Source organism: Vicia villosa, linkage group LG1 (assembly GCF_029867415.1).
Source record: "Vicia villosa cultivar HV-30 ecotype Madison, WI linkage group LG1, Vvil1.0, whole genome shotgun sequence".
Taxonomy (NCBI): domain Eukaryota; kingdom Viridiplantae; phylum Streptophyta; class Magnoliopsida; order Fabales; family Fabaceae; genus Vicia; species Vicia villosa.
Window position 1 is genome coordinate 52306710 of NC_081180.1, and position 21535 is coordinate 52328244.

Sequence of the window (21535 nt, forward strand, 5' to 3'; positions counted from 1 at the left end):
AAAGAGATGTGAGAATTGTAATCTTTTAGATACCGGTGATATTCTTTGAGAGCAAATGTATTTTGAAATTTTCTGATTTTAGGGATTGAAAAGTTGTAGACTGTTGAGCCTTATTTATTTAGAATGTTGTAAACGCAAAGAGTTTTTACGCAGTATAAATTGATTTGAATGCTTTAATTAAGGTTTATTTTAAAACAAAGAGAAATATGACGGCTTTGTTTTGGAATATCCAATTAACCTAATAATTAGGTATCTATTATAAAAGTGGAAAAAAATAATAATAAACCTAATAATTAGGTATCTATTATAAAAGTGAAAAAAAAAATAATAATAAATGAAAATAATAAGTTTTATTTTGGAATATATATTTAACGTAATAATTATATATCTATTATAAAAGTGGAAAAAATAATAAAATTAGTTTAGGGATATAAATTATGGGTGTTAAACAAAATTTATAGGATAAATAAGTACTTTTGATACTATATTACTTTATAATATTTATAATAGATATAATAGATATGGCAGCATTGGAGTTGAACCATTTTTCTTCATCAAGATTTTTCTTGATCCAGGAGGAAATAACTTTGTTGATGGATTCGGCTTGGCCATTAGCTTCGGGTGTTTGACTGAGACGAACTTGGTTAAAAATAATTATTAATTTATAAATATCAACATAAACATAATTTCCAAAATATAATTAACAACTTGTACCAGTTTATTAATTATTCAAACAAATTGATTATTCGACCAAAATAATTAATCTTGTTATATGTATGTAAAAGTAAAATTCTGACTTAAAATTACAAAAACAATTATAAAAGCAAAAACTCCATTACATATAAATAAATAAAAGTAAAAGCTCCAAATTCTGACTTACAATTAGAATTTATACAAGTAAAATCAATTCTGCTAAAAATATCCAAATATATCATAATCAATTCTACACTTAAATAATAATTTAGGCATCTTCAAAATGAAATCATACATATTGTAGTTTGGATGCTAGATGGACATTTTTCTATATAAAAGTATCATAAGAAATCATGTATAATTTGGAGTTCCCCATTGGATGGATCAAAAAATGCTTCAAGAGCTGCAGAACAACATGCTTGGGGATTTGTCAATCCTTGGGGTCCTACAGTTCTAGGTGTTGCAAGAAGCTTTATTCCCTGTTTCCAATATCTTTTATCTGCAATCATAAAATGGAAACAATAAGCAATGGCTCATTATATTGCACCACTGCATGTTTGAATCAGCCGGTAAAACTACATAAATGCTTCACAAACACGATCTGACATCAACACCGTATGTATAAGGTTTCCGATTTTTTACATTATTCTCTCTCACTTTGGTTTCAACACACATATCCGAGTTGTATTTTAGACAATGTCAGATAAGGTGTCTGGCTTTTATGTGTCTATACAATACAATACACCTTAAAGTTATAAAGGGAACCGAGAGTGACCTGGACCGGTTGATATGACAACAGAACTCTGCGAATCCATCACCCAGTCAATCCACAACACAAACCCATGACATACTCCAGTCTTAGTGAATTTAACCTGCAACATTTGTAACATTGAGCGTTGCACATTTATTACAACAAAAAATTGAAAATCCAGTGATATGGCATTTTAGGAAGGAAATGCATTTTCAAGTTACTGTTCTGTATGGTATAAAGGTATGAACACTTCTGTTAGATGAAATACAACTTCTTATTATACTTATTTATCCAACTGATATCCCTTATAACTACCTAATTTCTCTAACTGTTCCTAACTCATAAATCCTAATTAACTATTCTAACAGATCCCTTCTGTTTATAATTGTCTAATAGTTAGGTCAAGTTTTTTATTGAGATGCTGCCCTCAGATAGCAAGTTAAAAAATTAATTTAGTTAATAGGCTGCAACAGAAACAACCTGTGGAGCAAATAGACATTTGATACCATAGTCCTTTACGATTACGACGCTAGGTGCCAAACCTGCTAAACATGCAAATGCATTCAAAGCTTACCTGGGATTTTCCTTGACATTGGCCTATTCGTTTTGTGAAATCAAACTCCATCACATCAAATGTTTCACTAAGCACCTGAAACATTATAGACATTACACGATAAGATTGCATTGATAGTAGCGCACTATTTGTTAGCTTATTACGAACACATGAATTTCTAAGTAGAATAATTACATCAAATTCTCCACACTGCCAAAGGAAAAAAGGTAGACAAGGACCCTCTTCCAATTCAGGTAGCTGACCGCACGCTCCTAGTGTAGCATTTACCACAGAATGGTCAAAACCTTCTATCTTACTCAAGCAGCAACGACTTTTCCAAAGATCCTGCAAATTGTTTGTCCCATCAATTCGCATGTACAGTAATGTTCTCTTAATCCATAGTACAGACAAAAGTAAATGCTTTCTCAAAATTTATTCTCAATCCACAGTTTTATGGATATTTTAACTTACAGGAAGATAGATGGCACAAGCCCTCAAAATTCCCTTATTGGGAACTATCATAGCATCTTCGGAGAGGATATAATCGAGTGTTGTACGATCCTTCCTAAAAAAATGAGTAAAGGTAAGTAACAAAATAAAACAAACTATGAATACTTTAGACTTATTGAAGCATGGCATATATGATCTAGCAAATCAAGTTAATGATTATAACAGTAGCTAATGAAATATACCAAAACCGCAGGTTCTGCCACGGTAGCATGCCATCTTGTCCGAAATAGAAAGGTTCTGCTATTAACAGGTCAACCTACAGATCAAACATATAAACATAGATATTCAGAAATCATAGCAATTCAAAGAGGGAAAAATAGCCTGAAAATTTAGTGAAAAGGAATTGTTGTAGACATACAATAGTAAGAAACATTTCAACTCTATAATTTCAAAGCCTCTTTAAAAAACACAATCAAAGTAGTGTACAATAGCTAGATAAAGCATTAGAAAAGAAAAATTTTATTATCATAAAAAACATATTAAAGTAACACTCGGTTTGCGAGATTAATCAGTTCATTTCAACTCTATAATTTCAAAGCCTCTTTATTCATGGGGAAAAGTCATTTAATATTTCATGTATGCTTCATAGGCATGAATGAAGTTATCTATGATACATTTCTAAGAGCATTTGAAATTAAAATGCATGTATCTACAAATTAAATCCATGCCAAGCAAGTGGAATCAGGTAAGTTCAACCTTTTTCTGGTTTGTATCATGCATGGCTAACTTTTTAAACCCTTTTTCAACAGCTTTTATGCAATTAGGTGACAGGTTATTTGCACGGGCAGCAGCTTGCAAATATTGGAGTCCCCTTTCCTTAAGCCCCGGAAAAGATGATATTACATGTGGTGCTTCTGAAAGCTTTGCCACGAGAAGAGGTAAATACACACTGTCATCTGCTACCAGGCATAATGAGCGACTTCTTCCCTGCAACTGTAAAAATTGACAGTTATTGTAATCAAATAGAATACGTTGAATAAGAGGAAGAGCAAAAAAGGTGTTTTGTTTACAATTTATTCCTTTTACAGGTGAAAGATCATACCCTATGTCATGAAGGGGAGGGGTGAACAGCTTACCACATTCTCTACTGCTTTCAACATTGAAAGCCTCCATCCTTTGTCTCCATAGATTGCAGCTCTTTCTGGCGGAATTACAAGCTGAAAATCTCCAGGCGTTAATCCATGCTGCAAAACCTCAGATCTTGACACTAGGGTATCTAAATCATATGAGATACTGGTATCATCATGAGTAGCATGTAAATGAACTTCTTCTCCTCTGAATACTGATATACCGCTTCCCGGAACAAACCAAACACACTGCTTCCAGTGGTCACACCAATCAACAGGACCTGGAGAATCAGGAAAATTGAAATGCAGTATCAGCAATGAGGGTTCGAAAAATTTAACTATAATTATAAATAAAACATGCTGTGATATACTTAGATATAATTCATATTCATGTAACAAGACAATCATAATAATGGAATATATTAGCTCTACAGTCAAGTCATCATAACCTAACCTAACCAACAAATTATATTAAACAAAATCTCACTTGTAGCTGTAGTTGATCTTATCCACCCAGGAGCAGTAGAATAATAAATCGTCCCTTCCCGATCAAGTTGAAGTTCCCACCTGAAGGAGATAAGAATTGCTGTAAACTGAAAGGAAATAAATGCTCTGAAAGTAGTATTAAAACGCATATATGATTACCAAGAGACAACAGCATGAACTTTGCCATCATCAGTTGCCTTTACGCGCAGCTCGGTTTTTCCATAACTCTCTGGCCGTTTCCAAAAATCAAATTCAAAAATTTTGAAGGGTTCTGAAAGCTGGATGAATCTTAATTTAAATAGGAAAGCTACTTATAAAACTTTAATGAAGTGAGTTACAGAATTATTTTCAAACACACCGGTTTCAGTTCTTCTCCTATTGAATCACAATGCATGGCATATTGCTGACGTTTTACTTTTACACTTAAAACACTTTCAAGTCCAGGAAGAGCAAGTTGAACGCCATCATACGAACTAGCTTCATTGCTATTCAAATCATGCAATCGCCATAAATACGTGCTTTCAACTAGCTGAAAAGGTTATTGAGGTCAGAGGTAGAAACTTCTGAGAAACTCAAAAGAGGAATAATACAGTGAAAAGGATCTTCATGTTAACCTGTCCATATGTAGTTGCTCGATAAGGTACAGTCAGAGGGTTTTCCACCAACAAATTGTCATGTGCATGTTGTAGGGTTGGTATAAGCCCCTCACCCAATAATTCTGAATCTAATATCTCGCTCACCTGCAATAATGATATTTAGTTTCCTAAGTGAACAATGTAGGCACTGTTGCAAAGAGCAACATCTTATGAGATGGCAGAAATTAGCCTAACTTAGGCTCTCGACCTCTCGTAATCAGAAATTCATCAATCTATATATCTACCTATTTAAAATAAAATAAAAAAGTCTTCCAAACATGCCACGAGATGGAACTTAACACTTCTGCTACTTTCATTTTACCCTCAAATCCATGCAATCTTACTAACGATCTTTGCTAGTATATTTAGGGTCCGATTGGATTGGCTTATTATATGAACACATCTACTAGCATAAGCACTTGTTAGACGCTGAGACATTTTGAGAGGGCTTACTGAAACAACTTATGACATGTTCTCAAGTTGATTTCAGCTCATTTTCATAAGTCCTCCATGGAAAAAAAATTGAGCTTATTGTTGTCTTTTGTTATTAAAATAGTTATACAACACTTATATTATGAGTGCTTACTGCTTATGCTATAATCGCTTAGTTGAGTTGTTTTTTTCTAAACAGGACTTAACAATCAATAAGTGAGCATTGAAAAAGTGCTACTGCTAGTGCTAAAACACAAGTTGAATGAGTGCAATGAGTCTCACAAGAACATCAGCGCGTGAAGATATATCAAGACCAACAGTGAGTTCATCAGAACGCTTGTTGATAACTTTGATTCTCCCTTCTATCCCATTAAGGCGCATAACCTTCTTCATCAACTTCACCATAGGAAGATAGGACTCGCAAGCTGTTACCGTTCCTTTCCCACCCATAGCTCGCGAAGCCATCATCGAAAGCAACCCAGTTCCAGCACTGCGCATAGTTAAAGATAGCACATTATAAGAAAACTGAAGAGATAAAAATCAAATTTTGAGACAATGAGAGTACCCAATATCGAGAACATGACAGGGTTTGGTGATGGTTTTTTCAATGGCTTGGCGAAATGCAGTGTTTCTGGTGGAATCGTTGAGCATGTCCAAATACGACGTGGTGGCGAGAAGAGGTTGGTGGAAGGTTGGTTCGTCACCGTCTTCTTCCTCGATGATGACCCATTCATAGTTACCGGTTAAAGGGTCGAGCTTGAGCTGGAACATGCGCTGCGAGGACCCTGAACTCATGGTTGTAATAGCGAATAGTTAAGAAGGAAAACGAGTTCGAGTTTGAGTTTGGTAAAGGAAGTGAATGGGGATTAGGGTTTATGGAAACAAAAAAAGTGTCCTAAACCCTAAATTGTGAAAACTGAATTATAATTTTTTTTTTTTTTTGACAAAAAGAAATTCATTCATATCATTAATAAGAAAATGTTCAATACAAGGAGGTACTATATGGAATAAACTACGCCGAGTTCAGGAATCGACTGCCTTTGCTATAGCATGACCGCATTCGTTTGGCGTTTTACAAACTTCACCTCAAAGTTAGGGAAATTAAACAACAACTTATGAATACAAGAAATTATACAACTAAATTTCGAGATACCAATGTTGGTACTATAGATAGCGTGAACCGTTCTTTGAGAATCGCTTTCAAATATGACATTTTGCAGCTGCATCTCAATGGCATTTTGAATAGCCTCTATAAGAGCCAAAGCTTCCGCTTCAAGAACCGGATATTTGCCAAAATCCCAAGCTGCACCTGCAGATATAAAACTCCTCGAATGATCTCTCATGCACCAACCCCTATTAGTGGTACCCCTGATGATGTTAAAACCTGCATCCACATTACATTTAAATCTACCTTCCACCGGCGGATTCCACCTCAGATTTGTTTGCCTATTATCCTCGCTAGTACCCTGACGTTGTGCCATAAACCACTCATTCCAACTACAAAAAGCATTCAAACCAAGTTCAGAGTAATCTTCACTTTCATTATTCCAAATCATGTTGTTCCGATTTCTCCACATAATATCAATCATAACCGCAACTCTACCCGCAATCAATCTATCCTCCTTACTACAAATATCAAGAACTAAGGATTTCACATCATGAAAAGTTTGTATACGATGATCAATAATATGGGACAAACCTGTGATTTGCCAACACCGATTTGTAACATTGCAGCCAGAGAACACATGCCACGAATCCTCCAAAGAATGCTCACAAAATGGACAATTAGTTGAGCAAGAGACATAATATTGTCGCAACCTTACTCTCGTCGGAAGACAATCACGACAAATCCTCCAAAGCAAATGTTTAGTTCTAGGAGGTGCCTTGATATTCCAAAGACTACACCAATCACCATTCACCCTTCCTAACTCCGACCTCCAATTCTCCTTTCTCCACAACCGATAACCCGACCGAACACTATAACATCCATTTTGTTCCTCTTTCCAATTCCACTTATCTCCAGTCACATCCTCAATTAAAGGTACTTGAAAAATGTCATCTGCAGCTACATAATCAAACACCTCTCTTGTTAACAGGACATTCCAGAATTTCCCTTGAGGCGACAAGAGATCACTAACATTCATATCATACGCACCTTGTGTTTGAGGACCATGCACCTTCCCTTCCTTTTTTTTAAACTCTCACAAATTGCAAATTTGAAAAAGGTTGATTGAAGTACAGTGATGGATAACATTTTGTTAAGGTTAGACTTTGCTTCGTGTAAATATTCTTTTGCGTCGTATCCTGTGCGCTATATGCATAGGTATTTCACATGAGTGTTTTTTTTCTTCTCAAATGAACAAAGGCCATTAAATTGGGTGTCTACGCTATCTGTCAGTGCACTATCACACACAATATCACCACCATTTTTGAGATGTTTCAATGCTGCAATGTTACAGCAAAAACTACTTTATTAATGGTCATGAGTACTACAATATTGCAATATTACACTAAAATACTCTCATTGACGTCACTTAAATAAGTATTGTATAAAATACAAACAAAAGTTTCAAATTTATAAATTAAAAGAACAATTGTTATTTAATTAATTTTTAAACATTACTAAACAAATTGAAAAGAAAAAATTAAATAAATAATTAATTAAGATAATTTTTAATACAACATTTTTTTAGAATATTAATATTTTAAATTGTTGGTTATATTCAAAATAAGTATAACGTTTTCTTAATATTAAATTTTTTTGTAATATATTTTTAAATATTTATGTGATAAAATTTATAAATAATATGTATAAAGTTTTTTAATATTAATTTTTTTTACAATATATTTTTAAAATTATTATGTGATTTTAACTATGAGCTCATTTATAAATAATAATTTCAAAATAAATAAGTTTTTTTTAAGAGTTTGGGTTTGAAAACATACAGAAACGAGGGATATCTATCGTGGGATTATTCTATACATAGAGCTGTCAAAATGGACTACCCCAGCCCTAAACGGGCCGGCCCATGTGGGCCTCGGGCTTTTCAGGGCCGAGTCCAAAAAGCCCATTTTTACTACCCAGGCCCGGCCCTGTCTGGGTTGCGGGCTACCCGGCCCTAAATGGGCTTCGGCCCTAAACGGGCCTATTTTTAAAAAAAATAAAACTTTCTCCTTATTACGATTTTCATATCTAAAATTAATTTTCATATCTAAAATTACGATTTCTAAATAATCTATATAAGTTACAATTAAAATGTAAAACAATATATTAACTTAATTTCAACTATTCAAAATACATCAAAAATTATATTTAATTTTGCACACATAATTAAATAACTTGTTCCAACAAATTTTAAGATATAAATATTCATGACAATTATAATTTTATAACAATCATAACAACAAACTATTATAAAATTTTATAACAACTATAATTAGATTGGTGGGTTATTATTTTATAGCAAATTGTTATATATATGATTTGTATTATATCATACCCTAAAAAATTACATCATAACTTTTTAAATCTCATTTCAACCTTATTTTTAATTAGAATACATCATAGTGTTTTTTCTATACTATCTACATAATTATATTATAATTAGGATAAAACCTTTTTAGTTTGAAATTAAGTCAAACCATAAACTTTTGTTTGATATTTATACCTTTATAATACCAAGAAAAAATTAAAATATATAATACGCAAATTGTTTATAGCATACTTTTATGAATTAAGAAAGGATAATTTATAGTTATATTAAAAATATATTTTTTTTCGGGCTCGTGGGCTACCCATGGCCCATACAGGCCGGCCCATATTTTTTAGGGCTTTTTAGGGCCGTGCTTAAAAAGGTCCGGATGTAAATGGGCTCGAAAAATAAGGCCTAAGCCCTAATTATTTTCGGGCCTGATGGGTCGGCCCATGGGCTTCGGCCTATTTTGACAGCTCTATCTATACACCTTAATTTGGAGATTCATCTCCGAAATACCTAAAATTATTTTTAAAAAATGTATTCAAATGATGCATTTCTGAAAAACACTTCCAAAAAAAATACGGTGCGTTCAAAGATGTATCTCCGAAATAGAAAATTAAAAAAGAAATTTTGTCAGAGGACTGTAAGAAAGTTAAGGGGTCATTAAAAATTTCCACATATTTATATAACATGTAAGAAAGACTAAAATAGTGCATTTTTTTAGTGATATGTAAAAAAAGAATAAAATAGTGTAAGGAAGAATAAATAATATGTTTTATAATAATATATAAAAAAGAATAAGTATTTAAATATGTTTAAATATTATTAAAATAAATTAATCATTTTATTCTTTTAATAAATATTTCATTTTAAATAACATCTGTGATTAAAAATTTTGGGTTAATTTGAACTAAAAATGTGAACTATTTTTGTAATTTAATTGTGTTTGAATAATATTTATATGTGATTTTAATGAATGTGAATTTTATTTAAAGACTTTTATCATTAAAATAAGAAAAACAATATATTAATAAATATTTAATTTGTATAATTTTCAAGAAAAAAACATATTTGCTCTAGTGGTAGAGCATAATGGGTCTCTCTTTCAATCTTTAGTGAGTATTTGTTTGCTGGATTCAAATAGAATTCTTCGAAAAAGAGGTTGGGAATCTCATATTCTCATGTTTGTTTGAAGTTTGAATTCTTAAGTACTTTTTATTTTTTGGAATAAAATACTTAAATAACTCGTCAAACATTTTGATGAAAATTATTTTCCCAACAATAACATTCCTAAGAATAATATTCCCATAATTATAAATATCCATGAAACAAATGCACCTTTAGTGTTGCCATAAAAAAAATCTGATTTAAGAAAAATATTAAAAACATTTACATTATTTTATAAAATTTTATTTTACATGAAACATAATTTACATTGATTTGAAACTAAGAATAAATATTTTTGAGATGATGTTTAATAAAATATGAAGTTAAAATTTAATCAATTAGTCATTTAAAACATTACATTCACAACTAAAAATTACTATGAAGATATCAAAGACATAATTTTGATATATACTCTTTTAAATTGAAACAATTCTCATTTAAAAAGTAACATTCATAGTTAAAAATAGAGAATTTCTTTATTGACCCCCTATGGGGTGACTCCCAGTGAAAATCCCAACTTGTCACTGCTTCGGAGATGTATCTCCAAAGTATTTTTTTTTTTTTAAATTTTTTCAGACTTCGGAAATGCATCTCCGAAATCTCTAAAAAATTGGTGTTTTCGGAGATGCATTTTCGAAATTTCAAAAAATACGTTGTTTTTAACAGTCAGCTATTATTTCGGAAGTTCATTTTTCTCCAAAACAAACTCAAACCCTCTCCAAAACTTCCATCAATATCAATCAACTTTTCGTCTAAAAATCAAGTTTCAAACTGTTGATCACGTTAAAGGGAGCATAGAAAGCTACAATTTAAGGTAAACATCTGTCATTTCATCCCCTAATTCACTACATTGTTGCTGATTTTTCTGATGAAAACTGCGATGGTTCGAAAGTTCATTTCCGAAATAAGTTACCTAACAAATTTCAGAAATGCACTTCCGAAATAATGCTTGACAGTAAAAAAAATAGTTTTGGTCATTTTTTTCTAATTTTTGCATATGTTAGGTATGGTGCATCCGGACAACATTGTCGCTGATGACGTAGTAGTTCTGGAAGATGTCAACGTTAATAACGATCTGGTTAACGATGTTAAATCCATGATCGATATGGTGGATGTACGACAAAAATTTATAAATGATCGGAGCTTCGCTTGTCGTGAACAATTGCTTGATTGGGTTCGTAGTGAAGCTAGTAAACTTGGATTTGGCATTGTTATTTTAAGGTCCGACAATGGAAATAGTAGACGGAAAGCTTTTGTCGTTTGGATTATGTGAGACATTCTTTCCACTTCATAGCCGACCGCCTTTGGACGCGTCAAGCCGCATCATATGTGTCGGGTATCTAAGATTGTGCCACTTCGTGCAAGTTTTTTTGAAACTGGGGTGTCCTATACCGACTACTTCTTGTCATTGGACGACACGTCATACAAATAAGGCGGAGAGTTGGTCGGATCCTTTCGTTGAAAGAATGACGGAGTTTGAAGAAATGATGAAGCAAGCTTAATAAAATAATAATAGAAATATTTTTTAAAAAAGTTATTGATTTATAAAAATTAACAATTTATTTTATTAACCAAACAATTGGGCTCGAGAGATAAACGAACTCCTACTAAGGACAAAGTTCAAAGAATACTGAATCATACTCGAGTAAAATACTCCAATAAAATACTCCAAAGTCGAAGTACGCATATATGTCTATTAATTGAATGTTTTAGTTGGATTGAGTTGAATAATTGAGCTTGTTGCGCCTTTAGACAACCTAACACAAAAATTATTGTTTGTCATCTTTATTATTACAATAAAGATAAATACAACTATTTTAATTGTCATATTCAAAATTGACATTAAGTTCAACAAGTAAAAATCTCATTAATTAACTATCATCAAAATTTACTATTCAAGTTCAACATTGAAAAATATATTCTGATATATTCTAGTCTTTTTTATTTATAGAGTTCACTAACAAATATGAAATGCATTCAAGAATTTTGAAAAATAAACTAAATTCATTTGATTTGAATTATCAAGACAGATTTCAGTATGACATTTTATAGAGGTCATCAAAAGATCGAGCTCCATATTAATAGTAAGAAAGTTTGTCAAGAAATCAACAAGAGTGAAGCTAAAATGAATGAACTTATAATTAAGAGTTTCTGAATTGTCAATGATAGCTTAGATAGAGACAATCTTGTATTTATCTTATTTTTGGTCGTGGCCTACAACTCAGGTAGGCATTATAAGTTTACAAAAGAATAACTCTAGACAGAAACTTACAAGACATACTCATTTATTGGTAGGACTAATGTCTCATCCACTATGTGGCGGGTCAGTGTATAGTGTAAGAGTTGTACTTTGTTTCTTGAGAAGCAATTGATCTTTGGGGTATAGTGTGATTTACTTTAATAATAAGTTTTCCACACAGTAGATTAATTATTAAAATTTATAAATTATTATTTACAAAATGATGAGATCTTTCAACTTTTCAACGAAGATGGTACTTCTTTGAAGTAAAAGTTTAGTGTTTGGTTTTGACACCGATCAAGTTCTACGCAATCCCTTTGATGTTGGGATAATATCCTTCATGAAAAATTCACAAATAATGATAGACATGATAAATGACGGGTGAAGGTTAAAGTGTTGGATGAGGAAGTGAATTTTGAACTGTTTAAAGAAATGAGACACGCAAAAGACAAAGGAATCTTCTTTCATATAGATGTCACTAAATTAAGAAAGCATATGCAGTTATGCAAACTCATACTCCTTTAGAAAAAATTACAATAGATTCATACAATGTGATGGAATAAATTTGGTTCGGTAATTATCCTTAAGTTTTGATGGTAATAAAATATAAAATGTATGGAGAATAATTTTGTACTCTAACCGTTTTGTTAAGTGCGCAAACTCTAATAAACAAACTTTGGACTCTAGAGTCTAGACTAATAAGTTCTGGACTCTAAACTAACAAGTTCTGGACTTTAAACAAGAAAATTCTAAACTCCGGACATCAAACGCACTTTAAACCAAAGGAAGAATACAGAGGCGTGTGCTTAAAGAAAGTAAAGCTTCTGGGTTATTATGTAAACACATATGCAAACATCCATCCAGAATAACTTTCATATTTCAAGCATAAAGTCTCATGTCTATTTCATTTTTTTATCAAACTATACTTTTAAAAGATATGTGATAGTCGTGCAATATAAAATTTAAAGAATTGTTACAATGAATGACATTCAAATTAATTGTTCCAACAAACATAATCTGATTACAAAACATACATGGTTTATACATGTTGGTAGGTAGGTGTTTTATTTTGTGTGAGCATAGCATTTTTCATAATGTTTATACATTATGAAACGATGATGTGCCAAAATGCTGCCAATATCTTGTACATGTGTATGGATGCGCCCACAAAGTTACCAATTCACCAGCTGGAAACATCAAAACCTTTGTCAGTTTGCCTCAATCTCCTTTCCCCTTTATAAACTACAAACAAAACACTCTCACTTGCATCATCATATTGAAATTCTGGTAAGACAGACCCCAGATGTCATATACGATGTTGTGACATCTGGTCTGTCATCAGCTTGGCTGAGGCAGTACATACAGATCCCTCAATTATTTATTACATCTATCATCCAGAAGTCTGGAAGTGTTGGGATCCCATATCAGTTCAGTTAACATTAACAAATCTGCTTAGCAGAGATTCTGTGTTAGCACAGTCATTAAATCACACACTGATGTCGTGCACGATGTTATGACATCCAAACTGAACTTACAAATAAACAATGCAGAAACATAAACAACACAACAGAATTGTTCACCCAGTTCGGTTCAATCAACCTACTCTGGGGGCATACCAAGCCAGGGATGAAGTCCACTATTAGCAGTATCAATTCAGAGCTAAACTCCCAGTTTACAACTCCTCACTTAATCACTACCCAATGACCCTTCTACCTAGGTTCTCCCTAGATATGGAATATCTCCATTCCACTCCCAATCATCGCAACGATGTCTAGCAGTCAACAACTCAGCCACTGCATCGACGGCTTAATCACCAACAACTTAAATATACATAATAGCGTAGTTCCAAGAACACAATTTTCACTCATTGCTTCACAGCTTCTGAGTGAATAAAACAAACCTCTTACCTACAGGCTTCGAGGCACAAATCAGTGACCATCCCACAACCTGGGTGGTTCACTTAAACAACAAACCCTAATGACTACATTATGATCGTTAGGTTTACAAGGCTACAAAGATTCCTATATATAACCTGATCCTAGTTGGACTTGGGCTTAAAATCGCAGCACTCCATGCTGTTACAAATCAGCAGATTTCTTCTGCTACAAACAAGGCCTTTTGATCATAAGTTACCTAATTTATCTCCTAAATTAGTAACTGCTGAAACTTCAATGCTTAGATTTGATTCTTCAATATTCTGACTTGAATCTTTGACCTTTAAGACTGCGCCACATAGGATTACATAATATCCACATAGAATATTCTGTATCTTTTAAAACCAAAACTGAATCTTCCTTCCTCAGTTCTGCAGGCGCGATGTCATGGTTAATGTCATGACATTCCTTGTAACATCTTGATGCTGTACCTGTTCTGCATAAATCACAGCAAACAGTATTCTTCACTTCAATTCTCTGCTTCTCACATATCAGGATGCCAAAAAGACAGCCCATGATTTGTTCTATTACTGATGTACAATCAACATAATCTTTAGTTTCCCAAAATAAAGACTAAGATAAATAAGGAAACATAATAGAAACAGAATAGAAACTGTAGCAGCTACTGCTGTCAAACACTGATGTCATGACGTCGAGCATGACATCCAACTCACAGCATGTATTAGCTTACACAACCAGAACCTGCATAACCTTTAACACTACACACCACATGTCATGACCTTAGTCAAGACAACAGAATACACATGAATGTTTTACCACAAAATGCAGCCAATCAAAACATCTACAATCTCCCCCTTTGGCAAATTTTTGGCTAAAACATTCTGTCACCACAGCAGCACAAAAACAACTAGCAAACTACCAGTTATGCAGAATTGCTAAAGCACATCAAAACATCAGACCTGCTGAATAAGTTCCACAAGCTACACTATCACATACCATGAATAGAAATAACTTGTTCAATATGATCTGGGGTGACAATCTCTTCTCCCCCTGTTTGGCCATAAATGTTGCCAAAGCAACGTACAGCTCCCCCTTAAAAGTTACTCTGCATGACATGACCACGACACACAAAAAAAAACACCATCTGATAATCCTTAGATACCACTTCGCCACCAGCTTGATTAGGATACAATAAGTCACCCACAATAGGAGATCTATATTACAAGATGCACTCTTTCATAGATAGCTCATAACTTCTACCACAAGCTCCAAGAGGTGAGTAGAAAACACCTCCTTTTTGTCTTCAACTTATTACTCTTCTGCCCAAAAGTAATTTGTCTAAGACTATCCTCAAGAATAATCAGCTGCCATATGTTGATTATCTTGATCCTTCGAACCCACTTCTGAGATGAACCAAATGTCAACACATTGTGTTTTAACATCTAGCTGTTGAATTCAGCTCCTTCTTCTGCCACTTGAAAGAACTTCCTCCCTTTACAGAACCAGAGTTCAATGCTCTCATAGACCTGATTGTGAAACCAAGTTTGAGTACGCAACCTCCATCCTGCAGTTATGCAGTTATGTCATCCAAGCTCACACTTTTATGAATCCCTGCTTCTTTTCCAACAACATCAGACACTCTGATGCATGAGTCATCAGAAGGACTAGTTAGAGACTAATCCTCTAGCTGTACCAAGGATGCCACTTCCTTGAGCAAAGCTATTTCCATGATGTCAAGAATACTGCCACTTGTTCTTGACTTCACAGTGTGCATTAGCCAATGCACTTCCTTACCTAGATCAGAAATAAACTGATCCAAGTAACCACCATCAAGATTATGATGTCTTCTTCTTCTTGTGCACTCCAAAACCGAACATGTTTCTTGCCAGGAAACCTTTTTCAGTGATCATATGCTTCTGCTGCCATCAAAGAGATAGATCTTAAAACAATTGCACTATCCTTCCTGTACATGGTCTTGAAGAAGAGATGTTCCAACATCTTTAAGAACATCAGTTATCTTGAACTTCCAAGGATAATCAATTAAATACTTGTACTTTGCACAAATAACAATTGATCTTAAATCCTTTCCCAGTTAGATTCGCCCTTAGGAAAGAGAGAGATGAATCTTTCCTTACAAATGTGTCACACAACAACCAGAACCCATGTGACACCGTTCAGTAGCCAACTAAACACAAGGCTGAATCAGACGTGGGGAGGTTAACCAAATCTCCCCCTCAAACAAACAATCATGGAAACTCCACACCGCTTATCCATGCATTGTACATAAAAGTCTCATTATACAACATCCCTACTAGAGGCAACTAACTCCATGAGTTATACCTATACATACTTCATACACCAGTTGAGGATACTATACTTACATAAACCATGGTTAACAGAGATACCATACAGCGGAAACCAACTAAAATTTATCCTCAATAAACCTCAGGCCTAAAACAATAACCTTTGCATCAGTCAGCTACACATCATTCATGATTAAGGGATAATATATGCCATATCTCAACAAGGTTTCTGGAACAGATTCACTTATGACATAACTCCTGAAAATACCTCAGATTCCACACAGTAATCTGACTCCCTTGAATCATCACACAATATTCAAAACCATATTTCACTATGCACGATACACAGTATTCAGTTTTCAACACTAACTGTTCTATGGTTAAGAAAACAATTCACACATCTGGTTCCTTTGATCAAAAGAACATACCAGATATAAGCTCATCTTGAATTTTCATAGAGGTCTTGAAAAGAAAACCTGAATGAATCCTTTCACTTGCACTGAGCTCTACTTCCAACTCCCATAAGCTTATGCCTAAAATAAACTGACATTTGGGATGGAAGGTTCAGTTGATTGTATTCTGACCAATCAACACAAAAAGCAGATGTCTCCTCTTCCAAATCAGGAGTAGGTTCCAAACAAATGTACTCACACTACATAAGTTTAGCACCAGAACATCTGTTCTTCAACTGGTAGCTGCATACCAGTATGCCATCAGTTCCTTCTTCTTGGAACACACAATTCTTGACAATCTTGAGGATTATCAAACAACTTTGCAGATGAACATGAGGAACACTGATCATATGAACCTCTTCAACCTCAATAACCATGCCTTTATGAGTGGACTTGAGAAAAAATCTCAAGTATCTTTGACACTTGTACTAAAGTTGAAACCAATCTGCTACAAATTCTGTTGAAAACCATATAACCCTAGAGATCTTCTTTCAAAGATAGGATTATGCATCAGATGCTATGCAGCAGAAAATAGCCATATATCAACAGAGATTACACAATGCTTACTCCCAGAACCAGTTGTAAGCATGACATCCAAGAATTGCAGCTGAACAATCCAACAATATGCTTGCTTCTTCTTCAAGCAACACAACAAGACCTAACCAATATTCTGACCAGAAAGAAACAGATAAGCACAAAGAATACCTTATCATTAACTTCACTCCCGCATGAAGGTTTTGACAATCTTCTTCTCTGTACCTTGCTATATGCTGAATAAAACACCCCAAATTCTTCACTCCCGCATGAATCATTTGGATATCCTTGAAACCAGTAACACCATCTTCCCTTGCCAAGAGAATACACCTGTTTTGGTCAGTTTGGTCCAGTCTTCCACACATAGGTCCATCCTCCACTTCTAGGGACCATTCAATATGAACATGAATGTTCAAACAATCAACTACCTCCAACAACCAGAAAGTATCTCCCATGGATCTCATCCAGAAACAGACAGGATGCCTGCTCTGATACCAATTGAAATTCTGGTAAGACAGACCCCAGATGTCATATACGATGTTGTGACATCTGGTCTGTCATCAGCTTGGCTGAGGCAGTACATACAGATCCCTCAATTATTTATTACATCTATCATCCAGAAGTCTGGAAGTGTTGGGATCCCATATCAGTTCAGTTAACATTAACAAATCTGCTTAGCAGAGATTCTGTGTTAGCACAGTCATTAAATCACACACTGATGTCGTGCACGATGTTATGACATCCAAACTGAACTTACAAATAAACAATGCAGAAACATAAACAACACAACAGAATTGTTCACCCAGTTCGGTTCAATCAACCTACTCTGGGGGCATACCAAGCCAGGGATGAAGTCCACTATTAGCAGTATCAATTCAGAGCTAAACTCCCAGTTTACAACTCCTCACTTAATCACTACCCAATGACCCTTCTACCTAGGTTCTCCCTAGATATGGAATATCTCCATTCCACTCCCAATCATCGCAACGATGTCTAGCAGTCAACAACTCAGCCACTGCATCGACGGCTTAATCACCAACAACTTAAATATACATAATAGCGTAGTTCCAAGAACACAATTTTCACTCATTGCTTCACAGCTTCTGAGTGAATAAAACAAACCTCTTACCTACAGGCTTCGAGGCACAAATCAGTGACCATCCCACAACCTGGGTGGTTCACTTAAACAACAAACCCTAATGACTACATTATGATCGTTAGGTTTACAAGGCTACAAAGATTCCTATATATAACCTGATCCTAGTTGGACTTGGGCTTAAAATCGCAGCACTCCATGCTGTTACAAATCAGCAGATTTCTTCTGCTACAAACAAGGCCTTTTGATCATAAGTTACCTAATTTATCTCCTAAATTAGTAACTGCTGAAACTTCAATGCTTAGATTTGATTCTTCAATATTCTGACTTGAATCTTTGACCTTTAAGACTGCGCCACATAGGATTACATAATATCCACATAGAATATTCTGTATCTTTTAAAACCAAAACTGAATCTTCCTTCCTCAGTTCTGCAGGCGCGATGTCATGGTTAATGTCATGACATTCCTTGTAACATCTTGATGCTGTACCTGTTCTGCATAAATCACAGCAAACAGTATTCTTCACTTCAATTCTCTGCTTCTCACATATCAGGATGCCAAAAAGACAGCCCATGATTTGTTCTATTACTGATGTACAATCAACATAATCTTTAGTTTCCCAAAATAAAGACTAAGATAAATAAGGAAACATAATAGAAACAGAATAGAAACTGTAGCAGCTACTGCTGTCAAACACTGATGTCATGACGTCGAGCATGACATCCAACTCACAGCATGTATTAGCTTACACAACCAGAACCTGCATAACCTTTAACACTACACACCACATGTCATGACCTTAGTCAAGACAACAGAATACACATGAATGTTTTACCACAAAATGCAGCCAATCAAAACATCTACACATATCATATCTCTCTACTGACTAGTCTATCTACAAATTCAAAAACTTGTCTTCTCTTTTCTCTCTACTTCACTTCTCATCTCAAAACCCAACCAAATGTCTTCTAGTTCTAGTTCTCCCATGTTGCTCCTCCTCCTCCTCATTACACTCTTCTTTTCACATTCTTCATCTCAAATGCTACTATTACCCTTAACACACTCACTTTCCAAAACACAACAATTCAACACCACCCACCACCTCCTCAAATACATCACCACTCGTTCCATATCACGCTTCCACCACCATCAACTCTCTCTAGGATCCGACTACACTCTCTCTTTCAACATTGGCCCTCACTCTCAACCCATCACTCTCTACATGGACACCGGAAGCGACCTTGTTTGGTTTCCATGCACCCCTTTTAACTGCATACTCTGTGAACTCAAACCCAACCCTTATTCTTCATCTGCCCCCACCAACATCTCCCATAGCACCCCCGTTTCATGCAGCTCCAAAGCATGCTGTGCAGCACACAGTTCCATTTCTTCCTCCGATCTCTGCGCAATGGCTCGTTGCCCTTTAGATTACATTGAAACCAAAGACTGTGGTTCCTTTCACTGTCCTCCGTTTTACTATGCATACGGCGACGGAAGCTTGATCGCTCGTCTCTATCGTGACACACTTTCTCTTTCTTCGCTGCAACTTCGAAACTTCACATTCGGTTGTGCTCAAACCACGTTTTCAGAACCCACCGGCGTTGCTGGGTTTGGACGTGGCTTACTCTCTCTCCCATCTCAGTTAGCTAAGCACTCTCCTCAGCTTGGAAACCGTTTCTCTTATTGTTTGGTTTCTCATTCTTTTCATCCCGAACGAGTTCGAAAACCGAGTCCACTCATATTGGGTCGTTACGACGATGAAAAACAGAAGAATATTGGTGGTGGTGGTGGTGGTGAAGTTGTTGAGTTTGTGTATACTTCAATGCTTGAGAATCCTAAGCATCCTTATTTTTACTGTGTTGGTTTGAAAGGAATTTCCGTCGGGAAAAAGACCGTTCCGGCGCCGGGGAATTTGCGGAGGGTGAATAAGAGAGGTGACGGCGGTGTAGTTGTGGATTCCGGTACAACGTTTACGATGTTACCGGCGGGGTTTTATAACTCGGTGGTGGCGGAGTTTAACCGGAGTGTCATGCGAGTTCACCGGAGGGCTCGTGAAGTTGAGATGAAAACGGGGCTTTCGCCGTGTTATCATTTGAACGCGGCGGCGGATGTGCCGGCGATGGAACTGCGTTTTGTTGGGGTGAATTCAAGTGTGGTGCTGCCTAGGAAGAATTACTTTTATGAGTTTTTGGACGGTGGAGATGGGTTGAAGAAGGAGAGGAGAGTGGGTTGTTTGATGTTGATGAACGGTGGAGATGAATTTGAAGTGAGTGGTGGGCCCGGGGCGATCCTTGGGAATTATCAACAGCAGGGATTTGAAGTTGAGTATGATCTTGAAAAGAAGCGCGTTGGTTTTGCTAGGAGAAAGTGCGCGTCGCTTTGGGATCGTCTCAATCGTGACAAAAACTAGTGTGTACGTGTTATGGTTCATACACACGTGTGCTCTTGTATATATTTTATTTTATTTAGTACTACTAGTAATTTAGAATTTATATATTTGTATGTAATCTACTTGTGATGGAAAATCAATGTTTATCCTGCACTTCATCTTTTGTCACTATCAACTACTATGCTGCTACTGAGATATGATAGAAATGGGCTACTATTTTTGAATGAGGGTATTATTGGAGTTATTGTTTTATGTTGGTGATGTGAAAAATTCGAGGCACAATATTGTGAGTTGTGGGGAATGAAGCATGTATATAATCCAAGGTAAGAAATGAAATTCCAAGATGATGAGTTAAATTCTCTTAACTCACTCAGTTTGGGCCATCCCTAGGGAATTGGGGTGGGGGACCATATCTACTGTGTGATTTCGGAGAGACTAAAGATTCTTGATGTTTCTGTTCATGTACTTGGTTAGTATGTTTGTCCTCCAATAGAAAGGGTGTGAGGAGTGAGGAGTGAGGTGTGAGGTGTGATTAATATTGTTCCGGACTATACTTACGTTTGACCATTGAAAGATCTACATTCTAATTACGTGAACGTTAATGTAACAACATATGAGATTAAATTTTGCGATCAAATAACAATACGTCGAAAGCAATCAGCCGGCAATTTGGATGGGTGTCCATGAGTTGGGTTGAATCGGATTTAGCCTAATTTATTATTCAATTCGTTGAAACTTTAATGAGTTGAGTTCATCGTCCAACTCATAATTTCATTATCAAAACTGATTCAAACCGAACTATTCATTTATGAGTAGGGTTTAGTTGGATATGTGGGTTGTGTTTTAAATTAAAAA

At 35.1% G+C, this 21535-nt stretch overlaps 2 protein-coding genes across 3 annotated transcripts; one reads left to right on the forward strand and one right to left on the reverse strand.

Moving 5' to 3' along the window:
* Positions 1-806: 806 nt before the first annotated feature.
* On the reverse strand, positions 807-6022 carry LOC131637817 (protein arginine N-methyltransferase 1.6). 2 transcript variants are annotated; one of them, XM_058908400.1, is made up of 14 exons: positions 5693-6022; positions 5410-5617; positions 4675-4800; positions 4419-4589; positions 4220-4338; positions 4062-4141; positions 3584-3855; positions 3204-3434; positions 2690-2763; positions 2469-2562; positions 2193-2342; positions 2019-2093; positions 1469-1565; positions 807-1192 (listed from the first exon to the last, which is right to left on the reverse strand). In XM_058908400.1, the coding sequence occupies exons 1-14, from the start codon at positions 5920-5922 to the stop codon at positions 1035-1037; spliced, it is 2085 nt and encodes a 694-aa protein (XP_058764383.1). In that variant the 5' UTR covers positions 5923-6022; the 3' UTR covers positions 807-1034. The 2 variants fall into 2 exon arrangements, with proteins under 2 accessions (XP_058764383.1, XP_058764381.1); XM_058908398.1 differs by having other exon boundaries at positions 808-1192; positions 3204-3440.
* A 13141-nt stretch (positions 6023-19163) lies between these two features.
* Positions 19164-21178, forward strand: LOC131637849 (probable aspartyl protease At4g16563). The gene has a single exon (XM_058908422.1). It carries the CDS (start codon positions 19253-19255, stop codon positions 20699-20701), a length of 1449 nt encoding a protein of 482 aa, XP_058764405.1. The 5' UTR covers positions 19164-19252; the 3' UTR covers positions 20702-21178.
* Positions 21179-21535: the final 357 nt, after the last annotated feature.